At 46.1% G+C, this 16877-nt stretch overlaps 1 protein-coding gene across 2 annotated transcripts in view; it reads right to left on the bottom strand.

Annotated features, from left to right (window-relative positions):
• LOC135909193 (arylsulfatase B-like) overlaps positions 1-16877 on the bottom strand; it is a 65701-nt gene that overhangs the window by 44284 nt on the left and 4540 nt on the right. For both annotated transcript variants that reach the window (XM_065441032.1, XM_065441022.1), the window contains exon 3: positions 11784-11943. In XM_065441032.1, the coding sequence (XP_065297104.1) occupies positions 11784-11943 (160 nt within the window). The remainder of the gene's footprint in view (positions 1-11783; positions 11944-16877) is intronic.

The raw sequence follows: 16877 nt of genomic DNA, 5'->3' as shown, positions 1-16877 counted from the left end.
GATACTTATATGGCTGTGTTTCTCTGCCGTTGCAAAACTCCCTTTCAGCAAACTACTTATATACAGCCCTACTGGGATGTCGAAACTTGTGCTATGCCAGGAGGTAAAAGTTCTCTGAATACTTCAGTAAAACGTGTTCCTGGGCGAGTTGGTCACTTATTGTGGGCATGACTGCAGCGCCAAAAAAAAAAACACAAGAAAGAAAGGAACGCTGACAGACACGGACAATCGCTGCACTCACAACTGACTGAGTTGCGAGTGCAGCGATTGTCCGTGTCTGTCAGTGTTCCTTTCTTTTGTGTGTGTTTTTTGGCGCTGCTGTTATGCCTTCAACTTTCTGAATACAAGGTGCTAGCGTAAAAAGGACTGCGGTGCGAAGATCGTATCAAGTTACCATGCCAGGAAGAACGCGTAACGGCGAAATGGCTCAGAGGGAGCTATGCTAAGATGGCGTTCAGTCCCAGATCGTTCCAGATTTACGTGCTCCTGCAGATCGGGCACCTAAATTAAAGTACACGAGTGAATTTGCATCCCAATACCATCGGGATGTGGCCGCTGTGGTCTGGAAATGAACCTGCGACCTCGTGATTAGACGCATTAGACGCGACAATGAGTCCTTACGATATGGTCACCAAAGAGTCTTCATACGGGGTGATGCACTGTTGCAACAAACCTGAAATATACGCCTATCTCTAAAGGGTGTCCCAGTTAACTTTATCCAAGCTGTTCAACGCAAAAAAAAAAAGATTTAGAAGTCAAAGTTGCAAGATACTCAATAGTCAGTGGTCTGACGAGTAAACACCTCAGGTATTAAAATCGTATCGTGAAACGTGTTAGTTAAATATATTTTCTTTTCGTTGAACAGCTTAGCTAACGTTAGCGGGGTCACCCTGCATACTATAGTGTCAAACGCGGTGTCACCAGTTCTTGGCTTTTCATCTCTTCCGAGGAATCTCGTACTGTTCTTGTTTCCTAGTGAAAGCTCATCCCATTTTCTGATTTAAAGGTAACCTCGGCACTACTTTACCCTAAATAATGTTCACAACCACGCTAGCTTGTGCGTAGATCCCCCTGTGATCAAAATTAATCCGGAGGCCCCCACTACGGCGTGCCTCATAATCAAATTGTGAAATGAGCTTGAAAGGGGGCAATCATTCAAGGGGCGAAGTGCAGATCAATGCGGCGCCAAGACTGACGTATAACAGGCACAACGTGTAATGTAATGCCTAAGGTATATCATGCCGCACGCAGTAGTTGCCTTTATAATTTTAATGGCTCTTATAATTTACAATTCGCAATGCACAACTGAGGTGATTCATGACCTCGGTTATGAATCGCAACCTCATCTCTCTCTCTCTTTCTCACGCGCGCGCACACACGCGCACACACACACACACACACACACACACACACACACACACACACGCACACACACACACACGCACACACACACACGCACGCACGCACGCACACACACATACACACATACACACAAACACGCACACACACACACAAACTCACGCACACACACGCACGCACGCACGCACACACACATACACACATACACACAAACACATACACACAAACACGCACACACGCACACGTCCACACGCACACGCACACACACGCAAACGCACACACACGCACACGCACACACGCCACACACGCACACACACGTACACACGCACGCACGCACGCACACGCACGCATGCACGCACAAATACGTGTGCGTGTAAAAAAATGGCTGTGGCTTAGCTAAGGTTAAGCCCAGGATGCGAAGCATACTAGCCTTAATTTTAGTTGTTGAACCACTGTTTAGCCTGGTGAACTGCTGTTGCTTGGCTATATTTGGTTCGGCTAGACGAAGAAACAACTCATGCGTTACTCTGCTTCGCCTTCAAGAGTGGAACGCGACAGCGTTCCCGTCCACCCGCCAAAGGGTGTAAGACAATGGGCTACGGCGCAGCGACTACGCGCCCCGCATTGGACGCGGTGAGCGTCGAGCAACGCAGCGTTCGGCGCGGCAACGAAATGGGCGCCTGAGCAAGCGACGCACGCCTGAGCCTTAGAAACAGCTCGTTTCTAAGGCAACAGCGTGTTCACTAGAGGCGCTTTTGTACCGCTTTGAAGCATCGTACTCGTGGCTCAGTGTAGCGTCTCCGTCTCACGCTCCGGAGACCCTGGTTCGATTCCCAACCAGCCCATCTTGTAAGAGTTGAGCGAAAGCCACCTAGAAACAAGCGCAGCTGCTTATATACCGCCGCGAGCGACGGCGCGAGTTGGAGCACCATTTCTCCTCTGTCGTGAGGTCACGGTGTCACGTGGTATGGCATGGGGTCAAAGGTCATTGAAGGCGACACCGCCGCGCCTGAGGAGCTGGGTTGAGCTCTCGTAATATGCTTCGCATAAAAGAATGCGCATACACACGCCAAGCCCTTTGTCAAGCGTTCCAGAGGAGTGTTTTGTGTCACAGTCATGTCACGCGGTAAATTTTGTACCCGGCCAAACCGGTAATTCTTCTTAAAGGCTTGCGCTGGAAGCCTATTTCATAAAAAATGACAGACTGTTGTCTAAGCGGTGAAGCGCACTGCACGCGTCAGGAAATAAATTATTCAGCCTCCATCTTTAATGTACATGCGTCATCGCGTGATATTACCGTATACTTCTTGTACATGTGCGCACACGTTGGATTATGTATGCATACGTAAAACTCCTCCTGCTAATAAACAGTTGTAAGTACCGTTTGCGTTCGTCTCCCCTACTCGTGTGCGCGCCCTTTTTTCTTTGCGCAAGTCCCTTTTAACATCAATACGAGACCAACCACCCCAACAGTTAGCCCTTCTGTACTACTATAAGCTGAACCACAAGCAAAACGCTTCTCTAAAAGGCTTAGACCTTGGAATAACGAGTCGAGGGTGACGGCTCTTGGGATGACACGTGTGTGGCGTGTTGGGGCACACAACTGCGTATACAAAATAGCAAAGGAACGGGGAAAACAACAACGCCTACACAAAAACCTTTTCGTCCCTGTCAAGTTGCCGTCTTTAGGTGGCGAAGAAACAAAAGAGGATGCAATTGCGTTGCGCACAGGGTAAAGACCTTTTGCGCCCACGCGCAACTTCGCGAGAAATTCGAGCGTATAAGCAAGATTGTGCCTTATACTGCTGGCGCTAATGAGCACCTCTGGGACTGCGGACCACTGAAGCCGAGAAAGATTCTACGTCACTGCCGATAGGAATCTCCGGGGAAGCCTAGTGCACGAACCTGAGATTGAGCTTTTTGCAGGTGCGCCTCAGCTGACATGAGAAAATTTTGTTAATGGAGAAACGTCCCGGGGTATCCTCTGTCGAGAAATTGTGCAATATGCAGCGCCTCTGCATGAAAATATAAATGTTAGCCCTGTAAGTTGAAACTCCCTTTTACGTCGGATCCCCTAGTTGCTTTATTCAAAAGTGCATCTGCAAATTGAGCTATTGCACAATATACTTCGAAGACAACCTATCTTGAAACCAGCCTCCATACTATGTCATTTAAGGAATGCCTCGTTAAGAAAAGTAATTCTGTATAAGGTACAATAACTATACATTAAATATCCAGTTTCGATCGGCATATTAATGCATCTTTAGTGCGTGCACGTCACTTTGACGCCATGATTTTCTTCGGTTTTATGAAGGTGCATGACAGACAGGCAATGCTGACTTGGCGAGATAACATTTTGATCAATCCTGGCTAACGGAGAAAAAAGGCGTAGGATAGGAAATAAATGTTGCGGCTTCCATGGCGTCTACGCTTTCAAAAATGTTTGCACCCTTGGGGCCTATGTTGTCCCCAAACAATTATCGTCATCTACCTTGCTTGCGTTTCCTCTCTTGAAAATTCGGCGCCCGCTACTTTCCTGTCGAGAATACTGTGTCAAGCTGATAACGTGCAAGCCATTGGTGAGTAGGAAGTACCGGGCTCGCAGCGTTAAAGAAATGAAATTCGGGCAAGACAGATGACGGTTATTGTTTGGGGACAAAATACAACCCAAAGGGTGTAAACTTTTCTTAGAGTGTAGTGACAGTCCAGTGAGGTGGGAGTGGCTCCAAAAGTTTTGATCAATCGTGGAGGGCTAATGAAGAAGATGGAATAGAAAGACATTGGAATAGCTTTACATTTCAGTGCCCGAGTTCTCGTTACCCTAGTGCTGAAACAACTTCAAAGGAAGTTGTGGCAGTTACAAGAAAATGTTGAGGTAAAAAGAAAACTGGGAATCGCAGTGCCGGTTAGAGGAAAGTTTATTATTTCCTTCTATTTTTGTCACAATTGACAATCGAAGAAACAAAATATCAAATGATATTTGAACCCCAAGTTCATAACAATGTAACTCGATAACAGTAGCACATATTTTAATTATCTAAGGAGATGGTTTACAGATAACCCAATGCAGATAAATATAGCATTTACCTTTAGAAGAGGAAACACAGAACTCCTGTATGCGCGCTCTGCAAGAAATACCGCAATAGCGGTATTTTTGTAGCACACAAATTATGTCGACTTTGCATTACTTAAAAGCTAGATTCCCTATATTTATGAATTTGAGTATATATTTTGGATTCAGATGAAGCAGTTGCAAACGTGGTGCTTCGTTTTTTTTTTCCTAAAAATTTTGTGGCTCTCATTAAGTAAAAAAGAAGAAAATCCTGAGAGCCTAAATAGAATATCTGCTCCTGACAATCAGACTGATTTGATTATCTTGAAATGCAACAAGCCATACCAATAGAGCTGGTGCATTTGTGCTGTCTACATGTATTTGAATAGGTACAGTGAGTAGTAATATCTTTAGAAGGAGTCCTGAACCACCCGTCGGGCGTAGTGAAAATATTTGGCTACGGCTTAACTCTTGTAAACCTGGTTATCACAAGCAAAAGCTCTGTTTGGCTTGGTTTTGGAACGGCTACGCACACAGTGTTTCATTAATGTTAGGCCATGGTCTTTCACACACGCTACACACGCTGCCGAATGGGTTGTCTGTGAAGTCGCGGTGAAACCTGGCCATCGATATCGAGCTTGCCGCCAGCCAAAGGGTGTGGTTTGTCAAATGTTCGTTGTGGGTGTCATTACTTGTATCCACGGCTTCGTCGCTTTCTCCTTGCTGTTCGTGTTGCTGAACGACGGCGGCGGTTGCAGTAGCTTCGATCTTGGCACGCTTCCACGCTTGATAAGCTTATCTATAGTGTGCTAATCTGGCCTCCTTTGCTCTGGTGTTTCCGCAGGCAACTTTGCCTTTGTTGAGATTTCGCAGCCTGCCGTCTAGCTGCATCTACTAGATGATTGGATTCAGCCTGTCACTTGCGCTGAAAAATCTACTTTCGAATGTCGATAATGATTGCTTACTTACGGAATAAACCTGCGGTCGTCCGCTGACGATCGGACACTGCTGCCCTTGTAGGAACTAAATTTTGGCCAGACTCCTTATTGGTGTCATCGCTCTAGGGTCTCACTAACTTCGATTAGTTTGGACACTCAACTAGCCTCAAACCACGTGAAACTTAAGGTCAGGCCGCACGCACGCTTGCCAGCGTGCGCGAACTCCTGCCTAAACGCCTTGGCAGACTTTGCTTCGTATTGACTTATTGCCAGCACTTAAAGAAAAACGCTAGTTGGATGTGGCTACTATCTGTCGGTCAAGCTGGCGCAGGAAAAAGCCGGTCCGCACCACGCAGCATGGCCAGCCTGGAGCATACGAGCGTGAGCACATGCTCAAGCGCTGTCGTGCACAAAGCAAACGCTTCGCATACGCACTACAGTCACATGTAGCTGCGGTCCGCTACGTAGCGTAGGTACCACGGCCATCGCGGGGCACCGCGACGAGTCCACTGGCTGAGCGCACTACGGCTCGATGAGGACAACCATGTCTAGTTTATGTTTGGCGCGCTGTAGGTGTAGAAATCGGAAGTAGTGGCGTCTACGTGAACATCGGAAATCAAATGAGCTGCGCGCCACGGTGACGCTCGGGAGGCAGAGCGTTGTGGGCACACCTCGCTACTCAGTAGTTTTCGCTGTGCGTAGTATTGAAGACAGAGCGGAAGCACCGCGAAGTTGAGGTTTGACTACCAATAATTCCACACCTGTTGAACGCATGCAAGTACTTTTTGGGGCAAAGTATTTCTGAAATAGCCTGTTTTAACTTCAAATGCACTTCTGCACTTTGATAAAAAGTGGTTCAGGGTCCCTTTAAAAACGATTCAGCCAAACATATAAACAGAAAAACCTATTTCAATGAGGAAGAAATGAATGAATGAATGAATGAATGAATGAATGAATGAATGAATGAATGAATGAATGAATGAATGAATGAATGAATGAATGAATGAATGAATGACTTGCGGCAACACGCCTGCGTAGTGATGAATAATTTCCAGAGTGGAAGTCTAAATGACTGGGTGAGTTCGTTGATGTGGCTTGTATTCGGCCCTTCTCTGACATGGTCCGTACATTCAGAATAAGGCTGACTTTGCCTGGCACAATAAATTGAGGGCGTGCGCAGATGATTATGATAGCTTGGCTTTGACAGCCTACTGAGTAACTGTGTAAGTGCTCCGTCACGTGCAGCTGACTCGACCTTGGCTATACATACATACGCCAAGGTGGTTGATACAGCGCGAATTTACTGATCACGGGTAGAAAAACTTCCCGTAATTCGTACGCACCCGCAGCCAGTAATCGAGTACATACGGAGCGTATGAGAAAGGCCCTTCCACGGGCTTCAACTGTGTTGTCTCCGTCTTTTCGCTCTTGCATGATTTCGCTCCTTCAAACACATATACAAACAAGAGAGAGAAAAGGCTCCGTAAAAAACAGCGGTCAGAAAGTTGAACCTTAAAGGCACACTAAAGAGCAAATTACATTTAGCCGTATTAGCGAAGTCTAGGTTTTGACGGAAGCCCGTCTGGTCGGGAGCAATCACGTAGAAGAGTAAAACGAAGAACACTGACCACTGAAAGAATACATGAAAAGACGTTTCGGCTCCCCTGAGGGCAGCCTTGTTCACAATGTAATCAGTGACGTTCGATACTAATGAAGTCGAGGTTTTGACGGAAGTTCGTCTGCCGAATTAGTAAATTACGATTATGAAATACCAACTAAAGCCACTTTCACTATGATAGTAGACTTAGTAAACCAGAAAATACGTAAAAAGGAAAGATTCACGGTGATGCCGCTTTGAAGTTCGCGCACCAGCACAACGTGATGTCAATAATTTTTGGCAGTGTCCGCTTAGGCCCAGCTTTACTTTTTTAACGGTAAAGGTTGATTACAATGCGGTGTTTAAGGTAGCCAAAGACCGATCTTGGGAAATTTCGAACACTTTTACTATGCCACAGCAGCCCGAATATGAGAAAATAGTACACTGATATCCATGACCTCACGCTAACAGCAGTGAGGTTACAGTGAAGAGAAAAAAAGAGCAACGGGACTTTTACCTGTTTTCTCTACTAGTAAGCGATCGCTTACTGTGAAAGTAACGAAAACAGAGTTTTTAGTGAGTATTTTAGCAGTCTAAACTCAGTTAATAGTGTTTATCTAGCGTCCCTTTAAGTATCTGACGATGAGCAAAACGAGAACAAGATAAAAGCGGGAGCCAACGTTTCGGCAAGTGGACTTGTCTTTTTCAAGATGGCATATGCTTTCCTCGGCTTAGTATACAGGGTGCGGCAGGTATTTGAGAACACACATTCCGTGACCCCCATCCTCTAGGTATACATTAGCTACAAATACTTTTTTGCTGCAGGTAACCACGGCAGAACTTCAACTAACTCAGCAAATGAAGAGGCATGCAGTTATCATGTCGTTGGCCCACCCTGATTCAGAGATTGCAAGATTAAGGAAGGTTGCCCGATCATTCGCGTTTAAAGTTTGGAAAGAACCGGAGGCTACCAAGGGTGATGTGGACGCTGTTTCACAAAGGAAACGACATTGTCAGTGTTCTGACGCCCTTAGGACACCAGAATTCATTAGTCGCGTCCACGGTATCACTGATAAAGGCCCCGGCAAGTCGATAAGAGCCCTCACCAAGGAGGTGGAGGTTGACGAAGCCACTGTCGGACGTGTGGTTCATGAGGACCTTCGCTACAAGTCTTATGCTATGCGGAAAGGACAGTCCTTGTCTCAGAAAACCAAGGAGAACCGCCTGACCAGAGCTAAGTTTTTACCAAACTGAAACACAATTTTGTCCCCTGTAGATGTACTATTAGATGCAATTGACAGAATTGTGACATTACTTTTTATTGTTGAGTTACAGAGCTTTAAACTTCATATTTTCGGTTTCTGAAAATTTGCGATTTTTTCGAATTTTTAATAAAGAATTGACAAGTTAAATGAAAAATTCGAAACTAAAGGTCAGTAGAATTTAAGTTTTTCTTTTGAATGCAACAAACCTCGTCAAATTTGTTGCAGTTGTTGCCGAGAAAAACGAATTCTCCTTCTACAAGTATTTAGATAGGGGCACCCCAGCTAAAGCTTCCTCTTAAGGAGGAGGCGGAGCTGCAATGTGAGCGCACCCCGCCCCTCCCCCAAACGAAATTTCTGGCTACGCCGCTGTGGCGTACCTCATAAGCAGGTCGTGGTTTTGGCACGTTAAACCCCCTAATTTATCTATCTTTAACCAGAAACGCTTTTAGGATAGGATAGCTTCGTGAAATCGACCTGTGGCACAGCGTTCACAAAAGAACAGAAATTCCTTCTTCCGCCATAAAACTGTTCACGAAGGAGCCGATTCCAGCCAATAGTCATGTTCGACATAATGTTGCCACGGTTTATTGACTAATAGCGAACCGCACATGAGAAAGAAAAGCTTTGTGAATTTGACCGCTCGGGTCAATTCTCGTTCATAAGTTTTGTTCTTTCGTTCAGCGGCCACTTCCGATGCGAATGTGTCCAGCGTCACAAATGAATGGATGCTGGGTTTTTAAAAAAGCCGCAGTTTCACACGCAAGGCAACGTATTAATAGCGAAGACAAAATAGTATGGTTATTAATTTTAGCAATAATTAAGTATTAATTCCCGAAGTTTGCGGATAAATGCGTTGGCCTTACAGTTATTGTCTTTACAAACTGTCGTTATATGCATTCAAGCACAAAAGTAACTGGAACGCCAATGCATTCCCCCGATATGGTCGGGAATTAATATATCGGCACTCGTGTAATCCTGAGAATTCGTTCCGAGTGGATCTGCCTTGTGAACTCCGTAGCTATAATTTGTGAATTGCAATATGGAGCATAACGTAATTAGCTGTAAAGTTAATGAGTGACTTTTTGTTAATTAGTTGATCGCGCATTTCAATTTTTATGCAAGTAGTGTGCAACCGCTTCGAGTAGAGCACCGCATGAACGTGGTCGCTGAAACACACACTATATATATATACATATATATATATATATATAGTGTGTGTTTCAGCGACCACGTTCATGCGGTGCTCTACTCGAAGCGGTGCACACTACTTGCATAAAAATATATATATATATATATATATATATATATATATATATATATATATATATATATATATATATATATATATATATATATATATATATATATATATATATATATATATATATATATATATATATTGTCACGTGGTGGTGACGTTGAAGGACACAGTAGCAACACTGTGAACGACAAAACTAAATTTTATTGGGCGAACCTGTGCCCACAAAACAGGCTACACTTATAGCACAACGATAGCGGCGAACACAGTCGGCGATCGTCGAAAATCTGATCAGCGGGTCAAGTGCGTCGGCTTTTATAGAGCAGCCGTCGAATGTTCCAGACTAATCGTTCGGACCCGTGTGCCTTCCACAAAGTTCTACACCATTCGCGTTACGCGATGAAATCAGATAACACAAGGTTCGGCGACAACAGACAGCCAGGTAGAAGCATCGATAACTTTCCAGAAACATCGGATACATTCAGGCGCGTCCCTCGCTGTGCGATTACAGTTGTTAAGCGGCGAAACGTGGTCGCCCGATAAAGATAAGTACACGTGTCAATATGTATATATATAGTGTGTGTTTCAGCGACCACGTTCATGCGGTGGTCTACTATATATATATATATATATATATATATATATATATATATATATATATATATATATATATATATGTATGTATGTATGTATGCATGTATGTATGTATGTATGTATGTATGTATGTATTAATACCTCACATTTTTATTGCAACGTCGATAATAAAGAATTATTACATACAGTATCATATAAATACTTGGGTGTTCACCTAACCGAAAATCTCTCCTCCTGGACAGACCACATTGCAGCCGTTTGCGCAAAAGCTTCAAGGACATCAGGTTACCTACGTTGTAATCTGGGTAATTCACCTTCCAACATCCGCAAATTGGCCTATCAGACATTTGGTCATCCACAGCTCGAGTATGCATCATCCATTTGGTCCCCCCACCCTACCTACTTAATCGACAGTCCAGAACCGAGCTGCCCGTTTCATTTCACGTAATTATAGCCACCACTCCAGCATAACGCAAATAAAACTCGATCATTCCATCCAGCCTTTAGTTCTTCGCCGTAATATCGCTCTGTTATCCTTGTTTCACAAATATGTTTATAATGCCACACAATCCACACTGCATATCCAGATCGCCTCGAACACGTCCCGCCGATCAAATAACCACTTAAGTTTTGCGTGCATGCAAGTACGACACATGTTTTTAACTTTTCCACACTCCCTACGGCCATTCGCTTGTGGAACAATCTGCCTGATCACATTACTTCCGAGTCAGATCAAGAAAAATTTCGTCATTTCCTACACGAGCATTTTTCATAATAGCACTTACAAATCATTTTATCTTGTTTCTTACACTTGGCAACGTGCTTCGAACTTCTTGTGGTGTTTTTATTTTTATTGATGCATTGATATCTCGCTCTTATGAATTGCTATTTTATGCTGCGTTACGTGTTCACTTGTATGCCCTGTATATATTATTGTTTTTTTTTGCGCTTTTTCCCGAAATATCTCTTCAAGAATTCTACCCCTTATCTGTTCACTTTTCCTGTATTTTACATTTGTGGCCTTTGATTTCTTTAGTTTTTCCTTTTTTATGTTTTGATCTTGGTAGTAATGTTGATGAGCCCTGCATTGGGGCGTATCTTTTGACTTCAGAAGGCTGCTTATTCTTTTATTTTTTTTGCCTTGATTTTGTAACTACCCTTACACAATGACGCTATAGGGCCTGTAAGGTATCCTAAATAAATAAATAAGTATATATATATATATATATATATATATATATATATATATATATATATATATATATATATTGTAGTCGGTGTGTTTGCAAGGCATTTCCACTATGCCTGGCAAATACACCGGCTACCGGTTTTAAACTGCAATGTGTGCCGCACTCAAGAAGTTATCTAGGGATTTTTTTTAAATTTGACAATGGGTTTCAATTGCTCGTGCAAGTAATGCCGGTCTCTGTGAATAACTTAGCACAAGAACTAGAATTATGTCATCTACAACAGGCCATATTATATATAGAATTCCGTGCAACTTCAAAGTTATCACCCCGTATATGCTGTAAGCGTAGGATATGCATCGAGTGCATACAACAAAGGCGCAACCTATACACCTATGCATATTTTCATCTTGGAGAGTATTATTTGAGCGTAGACGTAATACAGCAAGGCAAAACGGGTATACAGTGATGTAGCAAAGGCTCTCTCTAAACAGATAGTTGCTCTGTTCGTATAGAGGCTCTTATGGTCTCACCGGTGTGTATGGGGTAGTAGCCCGTGAGCAGCGCCGCCCGAGAGGGAGTGCAGAGGGGCTGGACGTAGTTATTGGCCAGCACAACGCCGTCCATGGCGAGCACGTCGATGTTGGGCGTCGGGATCTGGTCCGAGCCGTGGTAACTCACGTCGTGCCAACCCTGCGCCACCGGGCCGTGCCGGGAACAGCCACGCCCGAACAAAGGCCAAGGTTGTACGTATACGCATGGCGGAAATGCGCATCGCCGTGCTCGATGCCAACGCAGCGGAGAATCAAATTACACTAATTTGGTAACATTATTAGTTTTTGCTTTGTTCCAGACAAGCGACATGCGTAGTACTCAGTTTGGCTTATTTGTTGAGAGATCCTGCACTGTTTTATCCACCAGCCGGGCAGCTTTGTCTGGTGCGTGCACGTGGAAGACGTGAGGGAAAGGCTGTAGCAAGCAACGAGCATGGACCCGTGTTCACGAAGGCGTTCGCGCAGTACAGCGCCTCAAATAACCAGCGGCAAATGATAAAGATTTCTAACAAACGAAAAGCTTCGCGAATTTAAGCTGTAGTCCCGTATCCACAAAATGCTCGCTCTAAAGCGATAAGCGATAGGTGACACCAGTCAATCGTGGTAGCGAGTGTACAGTTTTCTAAGGCAGCCGTTCGACGACAGGAAATTTCTACGAATGTAAAGGCTTTTGAATGTATCCGTAAGGCCCGAGTTCACAAGAGCCTTCGTTCGTAACAGCGTGATGCCAGTGTTAGGCGACCACGACATATTATGCTGGTTATCACGATTGGCCGGTACGAGCAGGTATATATTCCTTTGGTAATACGGGCACTTATTTTAATGGTAGTTACCCGCCGTGTTTGCTCAGTGGCTATGGTGTTGGGCTGCTGAGCACGAGGTCGCGGGATCGAATCCCGGCCACGGCGGCCGCATTTCGATGGGGGCGAAATGCGAAAACACCCGTGTACTTAGATTTAGGTGCACGTTAAAGAACCCCAGGTGGTCGAAATTTCCGGAGTCCTCCACTACGGCGTGCCTCATAATCAGAAAGTGGTTTTGGCACGTAAAACCCCAAATATTATTATTATTTAATGGTAGTTCATGAACCAGTGGGGAGTGTTGTTCCCATGTAGTGTATTTTGAATAGAAATATTAAACCACACACACACACACACACAGGCGCGCACACACACGAAACGAAAACATTGATTAGCTGGATAACGAAGCACAATTATCGCTTGCTGGCAAAGCGAAAGAACAGACCAGAACGCGAAGCTGCACTTCGAAGCACCGAGAACAGTCTACCCAGAATGGTCGACAGCCACGCAAAGAAACAATTATGGTATGCTCCAGGCGAATTTCCGCCGTCGTCATCGTCATTGCTGGCGGCGTTGCCGTGATGTTCCGTATAAAGTTCAAGAGCGATAATATTGCGGCCACGCGCCGTATGCTGCAGGTGCGAGGCAATGTTCGCGAGAGTGTTCGCGGCGGCGCCTTCTCGCGCGCGCAAGGGAGGAAGGTGGGGAGGGCGAGTGCCGTTTTCTCAGGCGCACAAGAGGGAAGCGGGCAGATGTGCTTTGTGCTAAGAGCGAGAGGGGGAGTTAAGTGCGCCTCTCCTATTATACTGCAGTTAAGGTGCTATCATCGCACTGGGCCAGCAATGGCGGTCTGAGCGCGCTGGAAGGAAAAAAATATACGAAAGTGCGACGCGTGCTTCCACGTGACACGGATAGGCCAATGGGGGAGAGGAGGAGGCTAGGGCGACACTAGGCTTGGAGGAGCAAACGCCGGGGAGAGCGGGGTGGCTGAAAGATCTAATGGCGCTACTTGTGGAAAATTGAGGCGCTTTAGGCTGAGGTGGCTGAGCGCGCCCTATGTGGGAGATGTTGCGGCTTAGATTAGATAAGTACTAATATTTAGGTGCGCGTTAAAGAAGACCAGGTGGTCCACATTTTCGGAGTTCCCAAGTACGCCGTACCTCAATATCAGATCGTGGTTCTGGCACGTAAAAATCCATGATTTATTTATTTTTAACCAAAAACACTTTTAGGAAAGAATAGCTTCTTGAAATCGACATCCGGCCCAGGTTGCCGTGTTACTTCTATGCGGAAAGTAATCTGCTGTGGGTTCGATGGCTAAGCGACTCGATAGAGCTGATGGCTTCGTGTGCGCTGTGTTCTCGCCCGCCTAGTCCACGTTTATACGAGAGCATGCCGAAGGGGAACTTGCCCACCGCACCTGCCGTTTTTCATCCCGCCAGTGTTCTGACGGCCAGTGTCCACGGTCAGCGTGTGAGATGTGCTTCTGCTTGCTTGCGCATGCGGGGCAATGTGCTTGTTATTTTAGTTAGTAAACGAATGTTTACAGCAATTTATTGAGCTGATAAGACTACTAACATTACTGTGTAATGTTGCCTAATAATTTGGTATCGCAATTAGTGTTTTGCCTTTCGTGCAGTACTGCGATTCTTTCTTTGTGTGATTCGTTTAGATTTGTTTTTCTGTCGTCTTCAGAAGGCCATCGCCCGCATTATGTCAATTATCGGCTAGTGCAATAGTCCTCAGTTTACCGCATGCGCATTATTGACGCCCGTTATACACCGCATAGTAAAATTACACAAGCTACCTCTATACTGAAGTATCTGTGTTCGTATCAGTTAATTGCATTCATGTCTAATGGGGGTAAACATGATGCTACTGTTCATTGGGTCACAGAGCCTGTATATCACTTCACCTTTGTAGCAGTGACGTTATGGTCAGATATTCACTGTTTGAATCCCACGCGTACACTCTTCGCAGCGCAGCGATGCCTAGCTTGAGCGTTTAAAAGGGTCATGCGTTTAGCTGAAGGTTCCACCATATGAGCAAGATGACCCTGTCCGACAGGCATAAAGTTTTCTTTTCTTTTCTTTTTGAGACGAAAGCATGAAATGGCCCATTGAGCGATAAAGCCAACATCTGTAGCAGCGAAACGGCACCTGAATTCTTACTGACTGCGACGCCACGTCACTTGGGCGCATCGACGTAGTATAGCGGAAGAAAGGGAACACCTACTGCCGCGCGAGATATTGCGTAAGGGCAGAGGCCATCGCCACGACGCCATGTCACCTTCGCCGACGTAAGTCTGTGTTATCCGCGAGTTCTTGACCGATAGTACCTTCATCTCCCCTCTTTTTCTTTTCTTCCCTTAAACCTCGTCCCCTGTGTAAGACGATATGCAAAACGAGAACAAGGTAAAAGCAGGAACCAACGTTTCGACAAGTGGACTGGTCTTCTTCAAGGCCGCCTTGAAGAAGACAAGTCCACTTGTGGAAACTTTGGCTCCTGCTTTCACCTTGTTCTCGTTTTGCTCATCGTCTTGAATTTCCATCTCCCGCATTCCCCGTGTTTCGCCTGTGTAAGGTAGCCAACCGGATGTGCGTCTGGTTGGCCTTCCTACCTTTACCTTTCCTTCCTTCCTTTTCCATCTCCTCCTTGTCCGCGCAATCTCTAACCTGCGTTGTAACTGCCCCCTCCCCCCCCCCATAATTGCTATAAAGAAATTATTGCATAATAAACAGAATAAACTCGAAAAGAAAAGAAGTTCGACGATTGCGATAATCCCTAACGCAATCTTGAGGGAAGCTGTTTAGGTGTATCAAGTTCATGATCTAGGTGGCAAAATAATTTGATTGTGAACGACAGAGTCCTCTCGGCGGTGGCGCTGAGCCTGTGCTCAGGCAGCTCCTTTAGCAGCCACGGCAGACGGAGCATTTTCGCCAGCTGCGTCGCTCATTGTTCAGAAAGAAAGCGCGAATACGGGAACGCGTGACTCGCCTGGAGCACATTCTCTAGTGGTGGCGACGCAGACGAAGTAGCGCATGCGCAGTGGGTCCGAAGCACACGCTAGTGCTTTGTTTACTTTTATGGTATCGGCGGACGCGATCCCCGCCCGCCTGGTCTCCGCCATGAAGCGCGTCTCGTGCGACACTCCGCGTTCCTCCTCTCCCTATCGCCCTACTCTCCTTTCCCGCTTTTCTCCTCGTGCTTCCGCTGCACCCTCTTCCTCCGCTCTCCCACTCGCGCTCTCTTCGCTCTCGCCGTCTTTCATCCCTCGCTGCGCTCCGCGTTCGTTCTTTCATCCTTCGCTGTGCTCGTTCGCTCGCTTACGCCCACGCTGACGCTAAACGCAGTAGGAACAGGCGCCTAGGGGTATACGTCCACACTAGAGAAAAAAACGCGCGCGGCGAGCGGTGCTGTCGCACGCGGCAAGATTAATGAAAAGCGGCAGCAACGCGCGGCAAACGCCCGAATGGGTGCGAGACCCATTTTCTCGCGCCAGCCGCAACACGAGCACGAATAAGAAGCGAGCCGCGCTGTTCTGGCGCAACCTGTCGCATAAGCAAAGAATCATAATCTATGGGCTCTCAGATGGAACAGTGACATGCAAGCCGTAAAATCTCAGAGGCCATTTCCAGTCAAAGGGGCTGTTTTTGTTAAGCCTTCCCCACACCACCACCGAGACGTCGACGAAGAAGTCGCCTCGCAAAGGTGGCGTTTTTGAAAACCGTTTGCGGATATGCGTGCCTCTATGACAAATCGAACGTCGATTTTAAGGACAAAGAGCTGCGCGCCAACCGCTGGCACATTATTGGACAGCAATTTGGCATGACAGGTGAGTAATTGGTTAAACCTTCTGAACGTTGCGGGAACATGTGCGAGCATGTCATTGTGTTTGTACATATCATGCAGGCGAGTAGGCAGCGGGAAAATTTAAGAACTTCCGCGACCGCTGAGTCAAAATAGGCATAGATGGAACACGCAATTGGCAGAACGGAGAGCGCGTTGTCACAAGAAGTATCGAATGGAATGAGACAACGCGGGACTCCAAGCGCTGCTGCCGCGTGCCGCAAAACGCAACTGCGGACTTGCAAGCGCGCGTCTGCCGCGCGGGCGCTTGCCGCGCGGGCGCTTGCCGCGTGCGGCGTGTCGCACGCGTTTTTGTCGCTAGTGTGGACGCACCTTAAGAGCTGCGCTCCGAAACGTCCGCGGTAGCGAATTTCGAGCCTACGACCCCACGCTGAGAAGCCCAGTGTCTCACCCACTGTGCTAA

Source organism: Dermacentor albipictus, chromosome 1, assembly GCF_038994185.2.
Source record: "Dermacentor albipictus isolate Rhodes 1998 colony chromosome 1, USDA_Dalb.pri_finalv2, whole genome shotgun sequence".
Lineage (NCBI taxonomy): Eukaryota > Metazoa > Arthropoda > Arachnida > Ixodida > Ixodidae > Dermacentor > Dermacentor albipictus.
The sequence above is the reverse complement of the archived record's forward strand: the minus strand, read 5'-3'. Positions and strand labels throughout refer to the sequence as shown.